The sequence below is a fragment of the Azolla caroliniana genome, unplaced genomic scaffold (genome assembly GCF_043228905.1).
Source record: "Azolla caroliniana isolate FFs.n. ecotype wild unplaced genomic scaffold, voAzoCaro1.0.p SCAF_2, whole genome shotgun sequence".
Taxonomy (NCBI): Eukaryota; Viridiplantae; Streptophyta; class Polypodiopsida; order Salviniales; family Salviniaceae; genus Azolla; species Azolla caroliniana.
Window position 1 is genome coordinate 3,593,238 of NW_028230437.1, and position 18,537 is coordinate 3,611,774.

The 18,537-nt window shown below is 44.4% G+C and overlaps 1 protein-coding gene across 1 annotated transcript; it reads right to left on the reverse strand.

The window, feature by feature from the left end:
- Positions 1-730: 730 nt before the first annotated feature.
- On the reverse strand, positions 731-3,030 carry LOC147867115 (non-specific lipid transfer protein GPI-anchored 12-like). Its single transcript, XM_087314877.1, has 2 exons — positions 2,451-3,030; positions 731-907 (listed from the first exon to the last, which is right to left on the reverse strand). The coding sequence occupies exons 1-2, from the start codon at positions 2,779-2,781 to the stop codon at positions 780-782; spliced, it is 459 nt and encodes a 152-aa protein (XP_087171003.1). The 5' UTR covers positions 2,782-3,030; the 3' UTR covers positions 731-779.
- Between the last annotated feature and the right edge of the window lie 15,507 nt (positions 3,031-18,537).

Below are 18,537 nucleotides of genomic sequence, written 5' to 3' on the forward strand. Positions count from 1 at the left end.
CTATCAATACCTTATGGGGAATTTATTAGATCTGCCCAATCAATACCTCATACCACATTAGAGAGTTGAGCATCCATTGTTGTCGAGGTGAATGACGAATCAGTGCGACGAATGCATATGAATTTATTCTTGCAATGCATGTCCAAGGTGAGCAGTGGATTGATCCATCTGTGTTCCTTATCCAGCCTTAATAATAGTATGTCTCCTTCTATTGCTAATTTGTTTCTGTGAGCTAAATGCTCATTTTAATTTGAAAAAAGAATGGAGTATCTCTGTAAAAAATTGCACAATTGGTGAGTTATGGGTGTGCATGTTTCGATCACGAACTGGAATATATTTCTATGAATCAGCACACCATGGATGAAACATTATGCTTCGGTTTGGTTTGGTTTGAGAACCCTGAAACAGTTTACGCTTAATTGGTTTGGCTTGGACAAGGCCAAACTGGTTAAGCCTAAACCGAACCGTTGCCAATTCCTACATGCTTGTACATCATTTTTGTATCTTTATACAAAACACATTTCACACAGAATTATATTATTTGAAATATTAAGAGAAGAAAATAAATGCATAATTAAAGATTAGATGTGTGTTTCTTTTCTACTTTGAATCTGTGTCTCTTCATTTTAAGGTATAGCTAGAATTCTGCTTATGATTCATTATCTTAACAAAAAAAATTAAAATCCCGCATTTCGCTAATTAGTTGCCCAACCTTGGCAAATGAAAAGAGTTGGAATGAAGTCTTGTAAATGAAATTTTGAGAAGGAATAAGTTTTTACTCAATGGAGAAAAGGAATGGCTCTTGTCAACAATGATACAAACATCATGCCATACATGATAGTGACCACCGAAAACCTATGAGCCATAACCGTGGCCTTGTTAACTGGTGCAGATAGAGATGGAGATCCTGTGTCAGGATGCCAAACAAAGGAATTAAGCATGTTATTTGAAGATCTAGTGCATAAATCCATAAATCCTATGGCTAAGATTAAAACATTTGCAGAAAATGCAATCGAACAAATCATCAACAATAACAATTCATTAAAGTCAATGAATGTAATATTATTCACCTAAAGAATTAGCTTTATTTTCCATTTCGTAAAATTTGTTTATGAAAGTGCATTGGTACATCACATGGGAAATTGTGTAATCACCAATTTGGTTGAGAAATAATCAATTCCATTACGTATTGTGTTCTCTAATAATTTGATGAACATTTAAAAAGCCATACTGAATGCCAAAACATGGCTAATGAGGTTGATTTCCATATTGACACGTTGAAGAAAGTCAATATCCCATCAAAGACACAATAATTTGATGTTAACTAATAGCTTGATAATAAGATGGAAACAACTTCAATATGATTTTATGTACAAGATAATATGTAAGGTAAACATTGAAAATCTTGAATATAATACAATGTGTTACTTTACCCTATATACTTTTTCATTATAGCTAGCTTTGGTGGACAAAGTGGTGTAGAAAATACAAGCATGTGCACATGTAATGAACTCGTTGTACAAATTGCAAAATCTCGATAAACAAATGGTTTTGTATTTCATGACTTAGTGAAATATATAAGGAAGCGCAATCTAATTGTTTAAATATTGAGCTAAAGTTGGTACTATTTCAATTGAAGATCTTTAAAACCATTAATGCTATAAGTCATATAAGATTGCTCTATAACAAATCCATCTTAAGAACAAGTGTAAATATTAATCAAAGGGAGCAATAGAATGGTGTGAAAACTATGGGGATGATGATTTTTTGGAAAAAAAAAAAGAAAACTATGGGGATGATGAGTCATAGAGATGTCATTGTGGGTACTAATTGTGATGTATTAAAATGAAATATTAGGATTAATTAGCTAAAAACGACCTATGTTAGCATGCATGTAAATCATTAACATTGCTCCTACACTTAATCATAACTTAAACTATTTGAACATTTTATATTAGGTTATATGTGGAATGCATTAAAAATACTTTATTTAAACGCACAAAATATATCATATGATACCAACGTGAAAACGATAGAAGTTGTACATGTCTACTTTTTATTATATTCATCTATGAAAACGATAGAGATTGGTGCTAATTAAATTAATTATATGCCATGGATATGTTAATTATCATTGTGATTAGTACTAGTAATAGCAACATTGGCCTTGCCACCCATGTCTAACCATAATGTTGATTATATACAATTGGTACTCCTTGCAATGCTAGTTATTATATATAATATTGTTAATCACAATGTTCTAGTGATTGTTGGTAGACCAAATAATGGCTAATGGCTATAGTTTATAATTAGCATTATTTGCGATCTATTATGATCTTCTATAAGCAAACATATCATTGTGATAAGCAAGAAAAGAGGGATGGGTATATCATGTGTTTTATTTAGATTTAAGATGACATTAGAAAGAAAGAGTGATTGGGGGAGCATACCAGTTGGGACGTTATTTGAGGGAGAGGGGGCAGTGATGGAACAAAGGATGTTGAGCTCATTGGCTCGACTTAGGTTGACATTTGGAATCTCGAGGGATAAATTGCGAAGTGTAGAAAGGCATTCGGGATAGGCATTCACATATGCTGCGAGTGGCTTGCAACACTCGGGCCCTACCACCGAATCATTACCTATTTTCACATATGGGAAACATGTGTACAAGCTTGAGCTTTCTCCAATGCAAGAAGATGAGGTTCCTTGTGCCTCCACGCTCATCACTAACACAACAATAGATATAATCATCAATTGCACTAATACAATTGCTAACCCCATTGCTTCTTTCTTTGTGTGTGTGTGTGTGTGTGTGTGTGTGTGTGTGTGTGTCTCCCTCCCTTCCCTTTCTACTCAAGTTCACAAAAAGCACTCTTCTTCACTCCGCTCCCCCTTTTCACTTTTCTGTTCCTCACCACACATTTTTTAAAGACTAGTTCAATCTTCTTTACAAACCCTCTCCCTATGAAAAAACATTCAAACCCTATATATATTTTGATTGCTCTCTCTCTCTCTCTCTCTCATGCACAAGGGTAGACACCCAACATGCTTAAGTCTACATACTACTAACGAATGCTCGGCCCGACATGGGAACAAAATAAGACACACACTCCACAAGTAGATAAAAGACATTGACGGGATCATCAAAAGTTTGGTGGAAACTTCTTGGGTATAATTGCATAACAGGATGGCTCAACCTTGTCCAATACAGGTTTTTTGTGTTCTTTTTTCTAAGGATCCTCTCTCAAAGAAAAACTATAGTAAGGATGAAGTGTGAAGAATCATATATTCAATTTCTTTATTTAACAAAAACAATTTCCTTTGAACAATTTTTATTACAATGAGTCATTCCAACATTAAAGAATTGGTAAGTTTTTTACAATATTAATGAAAAATATGTTTGTCAAAACATCCCTCTATACAAGAGTATTTCCAACACATGCTCTTTCTCTCTCTCTCTCTCTCTCTCTGTCCTCTACCGAAGAACTTAACATGTCCCAAGAAAAGAAAAAGAAAAGTTTCTTTTAGAATTCCAAAGAACAGTTTCACTTAGAACACCGTATACTTGGATCAATCATTAACGTCTTCTCTTCAATCGATAAAGCCAAGTTCACATTTAATGGATACTTGTCTAATCACATGTGTCTTGTTTTCAAAGCACCAATTCACATCAAGCAAAAAAAAAGAGATAAGTCTTTCTTTACGTAGTGCATCTTGGGCACATGGACGACAATTTATCCGTTACTTTATTTAATGATTTATCTAGAGAGAGAAGAGAGAGTTCAAGAAGAAAAAGAGACTTGGAGAAAATGTGTCATTTCTTGTTCAATGTATCTAGAATGCAATGAAGATGAATCATAATTTCAACTCAAAAAAGGTAAAGGAAAGTATTGTGTGTGCCAGTTGTGTAACTCTACTAAGAGGACACATTCATCCCAACTATGAACTCTCAAGTTTGCCCTACGCAAATTCAATAAATGAGCCTCACCCACCGTCATTAAAGAAAGACATGTTATTGTACTTGTCCAATCTATTATCCGATCATTTAGACACTTTATTTATAGTTCAACCAATATTTGACCTTGAAATAAACTAAACTTTCTTCTTCTTTGTGCTAATTTGCGAGAAGGGTGTTAAAGATGTGAGTAGAACCATAAGGGTCCTAAACTAGGTAAGTTAGGATTTGTTGTTGTTGACTTCGTAGTGTTTCCATGACCGAAGTATATGCACAATCACATATCCGTGTATACTTGACAATTTCCCCTCTCGGTATATCTTTATATGCATATGTTTATAAACTCTTGTTTTTATGAGTGAGTGCTTAAATAATTTTAATCAAGTGTATCTAAAAATGTGTGTACCCAAGAAGGTGCAAAATTGTGTATATGCATATGGTTGTTTTTGTGGTTGTGTGTTTGCATATCAATGTGTGAGAATTAATGTCTTTGGTTGTAAATTTGTATGAGTAAATATGTGCATGTTTATAGGTGTTCACGTGTGTAACTTTCTGTGAGCATGTATTGATGAATGTGGAATCATAATTGTGTTTCTATGGATGTGAATGCGAAAGTTTGATTATGGTTGTATGAAAGTTTGGATTTTCAAATGTGCTAATGTGAATGTTTTTGTTTATGATACGAGAGTATGGAGACATGTGTGAGAATGTGCTTATGGGTGTCTAGATATGTGAAATGCATCATTATGATCCTAATTGTGCATATGATCTTTTAGTGGTCTTCTAATGGATATAGTTGATGATGTATGGCAGCCAAAATACCCTACCCCCTTGCCCTTTTGGGAACAATTAAGGATTTTGTAGAAATTTAGGAACAAACACACACACATAAAGATAGAGATATGCTTGAGATAATATCTGCTAGAAAACCCCAAAGTTTTTCTTTTCCAAAACAAAATATCCTTTCATTAGTTTAAAAAAAAGGTCATAATAGCTACAACATACGATATATTTTTTCCCAACCCCTCTTGTGTAAGACAATGGCTAAGGAAACAAGTCAATGTACTCCAAAGTAGAGGAAAACATCAACTAATTTGTAAGCTATTCCATAGACACATTCCAAGCTATTCCATAGACAACAACAAAAGTAGTTGCATTCGGAGACAAGCCCTCACAACTCATAGATATGAACCATTTCAATGCTTCTTCAACATGCTCATGTTCAACATAATTTGCCATCAACACATTCCAAGCAATTCCATAGACAGAAACAAAAGTTGCAACATCCAGAGATAAGCCCTCGTAGGTCATAAATTGGAACCATTACAATGCTTTTTCAACATGCTATATCCACCAATGCAATTCCAATCAATCTAGTACCTTTATCCAAAAAATCGAATGCTACCACAAGCTTTCAAGGTACAGAACATTATATTCCATGCCTCTACATCTCGGTTTTGAAGGTGATCAAATACATTTTGTACTTCTTCAAGACAACCACATTTCACATACATGTTTGTAAACACAAAAAGAATGCTTCCTCTTTCCACATCAACCATCTTGGCGGTTACCACCAAATTCCTGCACATACAACAACAAAATAAGTCAAGTTTCCTCCTCTCCTCTTGAGACTATGCTTCGGCCCCCGCACCATCATCATTCATCCTTATCCAAAACATAAATTTTGCTTCATTAAGTCCACATCAACCATCTCGCTGATTATCGCCAAAATCTTGTACATACAATAGCAACACAAGACTAGTTTCTTCATAAGCATATGCTTTAGCCCCACACCATCATCACTGATCCTTATCAAAAACATAAAATCTGCTTCGTTAAGTCCACATTAACCATATTGCCAATTACCATTAAAATCTTGCACATACAACATAAAATGAGTGTAGTTTCCTCATCTCCTCATGAGAATATGCTTTCACCAACACACCATCATCACTCATCCTTATCCAAGACATAAATATTGCTTCATTAAGTCCACATCAACCATCTCGCCGATTACCGCCAAGATCCTATACATACAACAAAAAAATGAGTCTAGTCTCCTCATGAGAATATGCTTCAGCCCCCACACCATCATCACTCATCCTTATCCAAAACATAAAATCTGCATAAAATCTGCTTCATTAAGTCCACATCAACCATCTCATTGTCGACCATTTACCACTAAAATCCTGTACATACACAAACACAATGAAAAACAAAATGACACTACTCTCCTCATTAAAATATGTCAGAACACTCAACACCAGCATCACCCATCCACCATATTTTACAAAATTTTCACCTTTTCTTATGCATCTTTTCCGTCGTTCCTTTAATACTATCATACTCTCCCTTAACTGCGTGTACCAAGTTGTCCCAGAACATCTTAATCATATCCACCACATTGTACTCGATGCCTTCATATTTCTTGTTGCAATGACACTTCCACCACACCCATAAAGCATTAATTGAAACAATATTCCAAACAAAATAATTTCTAAAATATTTACCACCAAGAATGTGAAGGAGAGCTGTTTCAATTCGATTCTCCAACACATGCAATGCTTCTGTGCATTGCTCCGCCTTGTACAAAGATACCTGCACATCCAAAGACCCCCCTAGAAAATAGCCCCCCATGTAAAAACTGTTATGAGAAAAAATCCTCAATATTCTTCTCCAATACTTTCGAGCTACACAACAAGTCCAAAACAAATGTTTCAAAGTCTTCTCTTGTACTTGGCAACACACATAGTGACAATCATCAACTTGTCATTTTAAATGAAAACTTACAAGCATAATGAAGTACTAGCCACTTAAAAGAAATTGCTCTCCACGTACATGGTTGAGCCCATAAACTTTTCCAATAAGTCGTCAAATATTGAAGCGATATAGCACCTGATTCCCAATACTTTTGTGCAACAGGATTTACGCAATGACATTGCATCAAAAAACGTCGACCATATGCCACTGAATACTGGAAAAAGGGAAGAATCCTACTCTCTTGTTCATTTGTTGCGAACCATCTAGCCAACCGCCATGCATAATTAGTCGGGTCCCAATTAAGATGTGCCACTGGCTTACTTTGGAATAACCATAATTGTATTGCATGGTCCGTCAAAAAAGGCTTGGATCTAAGAAAATCTTATTGTCTAATCGAGCAATAACCCTAATGGTTTTTTCGGAGGCTAATTGCATAACATCCACTAAATATAAAAGAACAACATCGCCAACCTCATAAAATCTTACTTGGCCCTGGTTAACATATGCCTTGGCACCTATTAAAACACCCACATGAGAGAAAAGACCATACCACGTATAAGTATTAGCCAAATTAATTTGCCTCTGACAATTCTAAAAAGCCAACTGAATCTTATTGAACATCAAAAAAACCCCATGCAATGAGGATAAGAATTGGTTTTTGTCCTCCAACAAGACCAGTTGAAACCGCTCCCAAGTAGCCACAGATGTAGTTGGTCCCGATGTTAACTCTTCGGGCCGGACAATGGCCTAACACAGGGTGTCTACGGGAGACACTTCACCAAAGGGTGTTACGGCAACCAGATTAGACTTCAACGCTTAATCCTACTTGATTAAGTTACTTATTATGATCGTCTTTCATAACACACGCGTAAGATATAACAATTAAGATAGAACGGCAATTAACACAGAGAGATAACAATGCTTAAGCTTCCATTAATTAACCGCCAATGATTACATTGTATCCGGGCCTTTAAATAGGTTTCCGGTCTGTATTACAAAACGGTGCCATCCGCACCTGTTCGGGATCGGTCCGGATCCGGAACGGCATACCGTTTCCGGTGCGTCCGTCCACACTCATAGCTTAATTACAACCACATTCCTACTACTTAAATAACTCTCCGTTTCCCACTCTGGACTCCTTTGCCGGCCGGTAACACATGGCACGCCCGTGGGACAGTACCTTGTACGTCGACTCCACAACCGACCCTTGCTATTCTTCGTCCAAAATGTCCAGAATGCTTTGTTCGAGAGGCTCCAATGGTTCATCTGGAAGTGGTTGTTGTTGTTGTTGTTGTTGTTGCTCTGTTGATGTCTGCTAGGGCGGGTCCGTTGGTGGTTGCTGCGGCTGCTCCTCCGTTTGTGGCTCGGACACCGGCGTTTCCGTCGTTGCTCCCTGCGTCGTAGTGGTCTCCGGTTGACTGGTTCCCGGCTGGCCCTCGGCCGGCGATGGTTCCTCATCACTAAGGTTCACCGTTGCCGCTTCCCGTGCTTTTTCTTCCCAAACCCGGGACCGCTCGTAGCTTTCAAACTAGAATTGAGCGTCCATCCTATCATTGTCTAGCTGAGCTACGAGCTGCCTGACCTGCGCCAGCTGTTCATCTGCCAGAACTTGGAAGTCGTCGGCCAGCTCGTCCCGTATGGCGGTGAAGTCCTCGGAAGTCAACGTATAACAATCATCTCCTTCCTTCCACCGGTTTGCCACATCTGCCCGTAGCAACTGGAGTTCCGCCGCGTTTTGTGCCCACTTTGTCCACCATTTTACGGAGCTTTCATCAATCAAGTGTTTTGTCTGATTTAGCCATTCCCGGAGGATGGACTGAATCCGGCTCGTTCCCAATTGCGATTTGGTTTCCGCCGCTTGCCGTTCCTCCTTCAGTTGTTTGATGATTTTGACGTTGTCCTCTGCCTGCGCCTTGTAATGCGTCAATTGCCTTTGATATGTGCTTTGTAATTTCTGCAATACTGTTGACGCTCTTTCTTTGTCTTCCTATTGCTGCCTCTGGAGCTCCATCCGGACCTTCTCCGCCTCGTCCAAGCGTCTTGTATTTTCCGCCCGTTCGTCGGCGATCGTCGTCGCGGCCCGATCAACTGCCTGCTGGAGCTCGGCCATCCGTTCTTTATGCTCCGTTTCCAGCCGTTTGTAGTCCCGGTGCAGTTGCTCAAAATCATCCATCTTTTGCTTGAGCCGTGCGTTGATATGATGTCGGGCCCGGTCCTCGCGGTCCTTCTGCTGGCGGAGCTCTTCCTTTAGCCGTTCAATCTCTGTTTTCGCCGTTTTCCGCAGCTTGTCCTTTTCCTGCAGCACTTTGTCTTTCTCCTCCTTTAGCCGGTCGTACGCTTGATGGCCTTTCCGGAGGCTCTCCTCTGCCCGACGGAGGTTCTCAGCAGTCTTCTTTAATTCGGCTTCGGTCGCCGTCTTCAATTCTCGTTCATGGCTCCTTAGCGCTTCTTGTGCGACAAATTCATCTCTCAATTCCGCAAGCTCCTGGGCTTGCGCCACATCTCTCGCCGGAACGGTTTCCGTTGCCGGGGTCTTATTGATATGTACAGGTCGTTCCGTTTCTTTATTCTGTACACTTACCGGAGTCACCGGTGATTGGATCTGTGTTGCCGTTAAGGCCATTTTGGCCATCTCTGTCGTGACCTGATCCAAGTCTTTTTCAAGGCACCGGATTCTGGACTGGGCCGTCTCTAGTTGTTCGGTTGTGACGAGCAACCGTTCGCTTTGCGCTCTTTCTTCCGCCTCAATATACCCCACTGCTCCAGCAATCTGTTCGCTTATCCACCGGAGCCACAGGCTACCGGTGCCTTGTTGTGCTTGCACGGAGGTTTGACAGATGGGCTCACTTGTAGAGGGGTGGTCCCGCCTGGTTGCGCCGAGTTGCAGTTCCGTTTCTGCCCGTAGACCACCCTGCTGTCCTGGTTCCCCTTGCGCTTCTTCTTGGCTGACCGAGGGAGGCTGCATTGACCTTTCCGGCTCTGGCGGGATGGGACTTGCCGGTGTTGCCGGTGGTGCCGGGGCTTCTGTTTCCGGTGCCATATGCACCGGTTTCGGTTCCTTCCTTGGCGTGGGAGTCTCACTACGGGGAGCCGGTGTTCCCTCCGTCTGAGGGTCCAAACGTTTCCCGGCTGTCTCAACAGTCCTTGCTGACGACCGTCGCTGGAGGTGCTCCGTGGGCTCCTCCTCTATTTCCTCCTCCTGAGCTCCGGCATTGAGTTTTGCCGCCAAGGGGTCCGCTTCTCTATTCACCGGTCGGCGGAGTGTGACCTTTACGGGGCCGTGCCGGTGGTTCCTCCTGCTCCTCCGTTGGGCGCTTTCGGCTGCCGCTTCCTGCTGCCGCCTGTTCTGCATCCGCCGCCTTTCCCTTAGTGGCCTTAGAGGCCAACAACTGTTGTCGTTTGGAAGCCGTCTTTGGGGTGCCGTCCGCCACTCTTCCTCGCTTCTTGGGCTGAACGGGCTGGACGGGTGGCACAAGCAAGGTGAGCCACTGCGTTACGACATGCCATATCCTCTGTCCGTCTCAGCCTTCTTTGCTGTCTTTGCCTCTGACGATCTCGATCGCTGCACACAACCCATCTGCGATCAATACCGGCCAATCCACCTTGATCCCTTCATAGGTGGCGATGATCATCCCTGCCCGGTTCTGCGGCATGACAGGGGGTCTAGGGTACACGTGGCCATATTCATGGAGCACACGAGCAATTTCGCGGAACAGCATATCTCCGCCGCCCTGTGTCCGGTAGCCCTTGCTGGCTAGAGAGTACTCACCAAAATACCTGATGAGTTGCTCCGGGGTTGGATTGTCGATCGTGAGTATGCCTCCCTCCGGAAGGCCTGTTAACGCTCGAATCGCCTCTGCCGTTATGACCTCTGTATCGATTTCCTTGATCACTTTGTCGGCTTCTTTGTGTGGCGGTACTTCCATCATCATCAAGAAGCCCTCGAGCCCGTGTTGCTTTAGCCATGTCTTGGCGGCTTGCGACAACGTTTGCGGGTCCATGTCTGTGTCGAGGTCGGATGGCGGTGGTGAGGTTGGATGGTGATGAGAGTGAGGTTGAGAAAGAGAGAGTTCAGAAGGCGGGGGTTCTCTGTGCGCAGGTTCTCGTCTGATGATCTTGCAGCGTCTTGGTGCTTCTCTGCTCCTGGGTTCGCGAAAGTAGAGGGTCTCTACGCACAGTGGTTTTTGTCTGTGCATTCTGGCGCCTTTTTCGAGTGTGTGCATGTCGTGTACTAAAATAGCATTATGTCCTGTGGTGGCGCTTTAAATGCCCACTACGTACCTTTTCGCTCCTCGCTCTTTCATCCATTCATTCCTCGCTTTTGCATGATTGTTTTTTTTTCTTTTTTTTTTTATAGTTATTATTATTATTAGTGTGACGTCACTTGTCTGTTGGTCCTCTCGGACCCTTACCGGCCTCATTCTCCCCAGTTACCGGCTCGCGTTCTCTGCCGTCTTGGTGGTTGCCGTTTCTCTCACTGGTGTCGGTCCTTTGCTCAAATGGGTTCTTAGGCATCGGTCCTCTATATGCCTTCAACCGGAATCCGTTGACCCATTTGCCTAGTACTTTGCCGGCAAGTGTCCCTAACTGGTAGGACCCATTATACTCCCGTGTTAGCCAATACGGTCCGGTCCATCTAAACCGTAGTTTACCCGGCATCTTGCCCATCCGGGTTTGGAATACTAACACCGGTTTGCCGATTGCGAACATTTTTTCGTTACCTTTCCTGTGCCGGTCGACAAATGCTTTCCATCGCCGTTGCTCCAATTCTAAATGTAGGATGCTGGCCAGTCGTTGTTCCTCGAGCTCACACAGCGCTGTCAACCGTATTGCCTTCGACTCCTTCTCGTTTAGCCGTTCCCGTAGCTGGATCCGTAAGCTGGGTACTTGGAATTCTACCAGCATTACCGCCTCGAGTCCGAACGCTAACCGGAACGGTGTTGTTCGGATGCTCGTTTTGTATGCCGTCCGGTATGCCCAAAGCTCGCTATGTAGCTTTGTGTCCCAATCCGTCCGGTTTTCGTTGACGATCTTCCGGAGGATATTCTGGAGCGTCTTGTTTGTTGATTCCGCTAAACCGTTCGCCTGTGGATAGTAAGGTGTGCTTCGTTTGTGGACAACGACATAGAATGTCGTCAGGCTTTCCACTACTTGGCCGAGAAAGTGCCCCCCTTGGTCACTTATTAATTCAATTGGGCATCCGTAACGGCACCAGATGTACTCATATAGAAACTTCGCCGTTGACGCAATGGTGTAATCCCGTAAAGCTTTGGCCTCCACCCATTTCGTGCAGTAATCCGTAGCAACGATAACGTATCGATTACCTGTTCTCATTGTCGGTGGCTTGAACGGTCCTACAAAGTCCAGCCCCCACTTCTAGAATGGCTCGAGTGGTAGTACTGGCTGGTGTGGCATATGAGCCTGCTCCGTTGGTTGGCCCATTCTCTGGCATAGGTCACATTCTTTTGCGTACCGTACCGCATCTCTTAATGTCGTTGGCCACCATAGGCCACTTTGCCATATTTTTCTGGCCGTCGCATCTTTGGCATAGTGACCTCCGGCAACTCCGCAGTGGGCTTCCCTCAGTATCAGTTCCTTTTCATCGCTGCACACCGCCCGTCTCCATATGCCGTCCGCGCCCTTGTGGTACAGTGTGTCTTGCAGTAAGCAGAAATGTCAGCTTTGCACCACCAGGTGTTTCCGTTCGTCCCGATTCATCTCTTCCTGAGGCAGTCCTGTGCTCAGAAACTGGTGCATATTTGTGAGCCATTTGTCTTCCTGTGCCACCGTCTCATCTACTGCCGTCTCCGTAGTGACTCGAAACAGCTTTGCATCCGGAAACTCATCTGGTACTCCGTCTCCCGTCTCTCCGGACTCTAATTGGCTTAAGTAATCTGCCACGGCATGCTGTATACCGGGTCGGTGGAATATTTCAAACTCGAACTCCTGTAACAGTAAGGTCCACCGGGCCAATTTGCCGGTGAGTGACGCTTTGGACACCAGGTAAAGGAGTGCCGAATGATCTACATGGAAGGAAAACTTCCTTCCCAATAAATAATGCCGAAACTTTGTCACACTGTAGATAATCCCTAGGGCTTCCGATTCCGTGGTAGAGTAGTTTCGTTCTGCTTGGGATAGCTTTCGGCTGGCATAGTATACTGGCCGGTACCATTTTGGCTCCGTAAGCTGCATAAGTACGCTTCCGATTGCGATGTCGGAGGCGTCTATGAACACGTGAAATTCTTTACTCCAATCCGGAGGTTGTACTACCGGTGCCTGCGACAATAGTACCTTGAGGGCCCTATACGCTCTATCCTCGGTGTCGGTCCACTGGAATGGTGTCCGATGTACGGCGGCATGCAACGGTGTAGCCAGGTCAGCTAAGTATCAGAGCATCCGGCTGTGCCACCGGATCTGGCCTAAGAACCAGCTTAATGCCTTTGCCGTTGCCGGCGCCGGTGCTTCTAATATGGCTTTCACTTTGTCCGGGTCGACTGCAATACCTTCCTCGCTCACAATATGTCCTAATAAAGTTCCACTGGACACGCCAAATACACACTTTGCCGGATTCAAGCTTAGCCGGTACGCTCTACACTTTTCTAGACAAAGACGGAGGTGCTGAAAATGGTCCTCCTCCCGGCTATAGATGGCGAAATCGTCAAGGAAAACCTACATAAAAGCCGGTATATATTCACCAAAGATTTCCATGATGATTCGTTGAAATGTTGCCAGTGCCGTTTTGAGTCCGAACATCATCACCACGGCCACAAACACCCCCCATTCGGTGACGAAAGCCGTTTTCTCTTGGTCGTCGGGGTGCATCTGGATCTGATTATACCCGCTGAATCCGTCTAGGAAGCTATAGACCTCATGGCCGGCGACGGCATCCGACACTCCATCTGTGAACGGAAGTGGAAACACATCCGTTACCGTAGCCGCATTGAGTTTCCGGTAGTCCACGCAAACTCGAATTTTTCCGTTCTTCTTCGGTACGACTACGATCGGGCTCAGCCATGTCGCTTTCTTTACCGGATGGATAAAGCCAACTCTTAGCAGTTTGTCGATTTCCTCCTTGACTTTGGCGGCGTAATTGGGATTCATCCGGTACCGTCTTTGTGCCACTGGTTTTGCGTCCTTGCTCAAGTGCACCTGATGTTGGTATAACTGAGGGTCGAGTCCTCGCATATCTTCGTATGACCAAGCGAACACATCGCGGAATTCCGTGAGAAGTGTGATCATCGCCGTTTTGTCTTCGGACTTCATCTCCTTGGCGATGTGCACCGGTTTTGCTTCGTCCGTGGTGCCTAGGTTCACCTCTTCCAGTTGCGACGCTTTCACGCACTGTGAAACGGCCATTTCCCGTTCCAACGCTTCCTGCGCTTGCCGTAACTCCCGGATTGCGTCTTTATCTGGTTCTGCTTCAGCCTCTTCCGGTTGCGGTAAGTATGGTGCTACTGCTTCGGCAATGTCAATTCCGAAGAGGGGTATGATCTTCGGGTTTTCCTGCAGGTATTGAGCTTCTTCTTCGTCCGCTAACCCTTCTAGAATGTTGACGCATTCCGCATACAACGGTGTACATTCCTTGCCAGTGCTCGTCCTTGGCTGTGTTGGTACCCGTACCTTGGCTTTTCCTCGTCGGAAGGTAATTATATTTTTCCGCCAATTCTGTTTGATATGTGCCGTTTTCAACCATGGCCGCCCCAACAATAACGGGTATGCGCCTTGTGCCTGTAATTGTAGCACTACGGCCGAGATGTGAAATGTATGACCGCCGACGGTGACTTCTAATTTCTGTATTAATCCTGTCGGCCGCACTGAGCTTGTATCGGCCTTCCGTAACCAGAACGGACACGGCTCCCACTCGTGGATTCCTAGGTCATCACACGTCCGGAGGCTTATTACATTCACCCCAGAGCCTCCGTCTATAACTGTGCCGGGGAGTTCTTTCCCTTTTACAATGGCAGTGATTACCGAACTGCTGGTGTCCACCACTGTTGGTCCCTCCTCCGGATTCGAGAAGAGTACCGGTGCCGGTGATGGTTCTCCTGCCGTCATGGCCGTCTTCAGTCCTTCCGTGCATCTTGGCACGAGTTGTAGGAGTCTTCCTAGTGGTAATGTAATTTGGCATTCTTGCAACGCCTGCCATGTCTTGTTCTCGGAGTGACTTCCGCCGGCAAGCCCTGCGGTGTTCTGCTTTTGCTGCTGTAAGTCTGTGACATTCTGCTCATTTGCTTTCTTTACCCATTCCGTTGCTTGTTTCTGGATGGTCTCCTGTGTCTCCCATTCTTTGGCCATGCCCTTCGACCTTGTGGTCACCTGCTGCAGATCCGCCACCTCAGGGACTACCATATTTACCGCCGGTCGTTTTTAATAGCTCTTCACCGGGCATTGGTTACTATAATGGCCTTCCTGTCGACAGTAGTAGCAGTAGGCCTTCCGAGTATTGCTAGATTCGGCATTGTCTGTTGTACTCGGGGCAGGTCCTGCGGTACGCGCGGGGTTTTGTACCGGTTGGCTACTTGGAGCTCCTTGTTCTGGATCCCGGGGGTAGCCGCCTTTTTTAAAATGCCGTTTTTTGTTATAGCTCTTCTTATTACGGTACTCTTGACGGGGTTGCCCGTTATATCTGCCGTATTCCTCCCGTTGCTGACGATACCCGGGGGAGTGCTCCCGGTCGTAATGTTCGTATCGTCTATTGTAATCCTGGTACCGATCATGCTGGTCATAGTTATCCCGCCGATCACCGTACCGGACATCATTTTCCCATCGATCGCCATACCGGACATCCTGTGCCGGTCGGTCACGGTCCATTCGCCGCCAGCGTTCGTCTTCTTCATCCCGGCTGCTGCGTGGCTCAATTTGTCGGACGGGCGGTGTTTGCCGGTTCAACAGATTATACTCGCACCTATCCGTCGTATGGCTCTTGGATTGACAGATTACACATTGCTTCCTCATAGTGCATTCTAGAGCCGAGTGTCCGGAATTCAAGCAGGTGGTGCACTGTATTGCTTGCCGAAACCGGAGGTCTTCATCGGACGGTAACGCCCGTTGAAGTGCTCCCAGTGTGAGCCAGGAGCTTGTCTTTTCCATCTCTCTCACCCGGTCAATGACCTGGTTGATGGTACTTGTGCGGAAGTCAATTACCGTGCAAACCGTGCGTAGGGGTTCTCTGAGCGCGTTTAGGAATATAGTCCGTAATTCCTCCTTCGGGGGTGCGCGGGCAAGCTGACTATGCATCCGTTGAAACCGGATGACAAATTGGGGAATACTCTCCCCTGCCTCTTGCCGGATGGTATAAAATAAGCCTACCATTACGGTCTGGTCTACCTCCTTTTGAAAAAAATGCAAGAATTTAGCTTTTAAATCTGCAAAGGTGTTGATGGTAGACGGGTCCTGCGTCCGACACCATCTTGCTGCCGGTCCCTCCAATGTGACGCCAAATTCCGCTATCTTAGAGCGTTCTTCTTCCTCCGGGGTCAATCGCTGGGACACATGGTTGGCTTCCCATGTCTGTTCAAAGGCGTGCACATGAGCTTCCGCGTCCGGATCATCTCTATACTTCGAGTACTGGAACGGCATGTCGTCGTCCGGTATCGGTGCGCGGGCTGGTAGTGTTGGTGCTCGTTCTAGAATTTTCTCCGGTGTCAGTGGTCTTTCCCGATTTGTTTCTGGCGTCGGTTGTTTTTCCTCTTCCTTTGGTGACGGAGGCCTCTCCTCTTCGACTTCCGGTGTCGGAGGTCGCTCTTCCTCTGCTGGTTCTGGGGGTTCCAGTGTTAGCACTTCCGGTTCTGGTGTCGGTAAGGTATCCGATCCTTCGTCCTCCGGTCCGCCTGGGGTTTCGTTGCTGCTACGGTAGTTCGTGTGCATGCTGTATTCCCCTTCGGAGTCCGATTCATATGCTGAAAAGGCTTCTACTTCGCCTTCTCCGTTTGCCAACGTGTGGAGAAGGGATTCGGTTTCCTGGAGGCTGCTTAGGCTGCTGCCGTCGTTCGGGTGCGATGTTTGCTGTAACCAGAGGGAGTCCTCCGCTACTCTCCGGATTACGTTGGAAAACGAGCGATCCGCTCTAATTTCCTGCGCCGCTTGCTGGAAAGCTTCGCGTCTCCTTTGCCTTTCGGCAAGGCGTCGAGTTCGATCTGTAACCAGGTCGTGCGTTGATCTAGACATCCATCCGTGCTGTCGTTCGCTGCAAAAATAGGAATCGTGGTCGCCAAAAACTGTGTTAACTCTTCGGGCCGGACAATGGCCTAACACAGGGTGTCTACGGGAGACACTTCACCAAAGGGTGTTACGGCAACCGGATTAGACTTCAACGCTTAATCCTACTTGATTAAGTTACTTATTATGATCGTCTTTCATAACACACGCGTAAGATATAACAATTAAGATAGAACGGCAATTAACACAGAGAGATAACAATGCTTAAGCTTCCATTAATTAACCGCCAATGATTACATTGTATCCGGGCCTTTAAATAGGTTTCCGGTCTGTATTACAAAACGGTGCCATCCGCACCTGTTCGGGATCGGTCCGGATCCGGAACGGCATACCGTTTCCGGTGCGTCCGTCCACACTCATAGCTTAATTACAACCACATTCCTACTACTTAAATAACTCTCCGTTTCCCACTCTGGACTCCTTTGCCGGCCGGTAACACCTGAGTCCAATTTTTCTACAATTAACGCAGTCTAATTCTTAAAACATATCTAGAGCTATCAGCAAACAAAGGATTCCATAACAATGCTGCCTTAAAATTTGGGCTTTTGTTGCTGGAAGTTGAAATAGGAAAGCTTCTCTAATGTCCTTCCATGCCCTCAAGATACCTATAAAGAAGCTCATAGAACAACATTATGAGCCTTAATTCGAATTCAAAGTTAAACAACTATTGAAAATTATCTTGCCATTGTCCTCCTATTGTAGGCTAAATGTTATGAAGACATAACAACCACAGCTTTTTCTACAACTCATTCCCAAGCATAAATCCTCTCACAACATGCTTTGCAAGAATGGCCTTACTCTAGAGCAAAGGATCTACTAAGCCCAGTCCACCTTCACGTTGTCGGGGTAGTTGTGGTTCGTGCGGCAAAGTCGCAGGGACTAAGGTTAAGGGGAGTTGAAGGAACTTAAATTTTAATAAGGATTGTATGGTGATGTTAGAAAGGTTAAGAATAGCAAGAAGAAGAGTTACGAGTAATGTGTGTGAGAGAGAGAGAGACGAGAATAGATAGAAGATAGAGATAATATATGATTCAAGAAGCAAGACAGAGACAAAGTATGATTTAAGAAGCAAGAGTATTTGATATAAACATGATGTATATTAAAAAGACAATATTTTACCAACTTTACAATCCTTGATCACAAACTGAACCCATTCTCTACCGACCCTTGATTTGAACCCACGACCTCAACTTCGAAACGAGAGGTTCTCCACCCAATGAGCTAGTCTTCTCTACTTAATTATATTATTTTCTCACTCACTCTTGATTGATTGCTTCTTGTTTCCTTGCCCCTCTTTATATAAGGGTTGCCATGCATATGGTAATGTATGGGAGCATGGCATGCATGCAATGCATGAGTTACATGTAATGCATGATCGCCATTTGGCGCACATGCATTGCATGATGGCTATGTATGAAAATAGATATGGGATAGGTATAATGATGAAAATGCATTCTAAAATAATTAACCTAGCTTAGTGGTGTATGCTTTGTGTTTGGTATATAAGGTTGAGAGTTCAAGTCTCTCTATTTTACTCAATACAATATATAGCTTCATTCTTATATCATGAAGTATAGTTTTTTTCAAACCTTTACAAATAAATA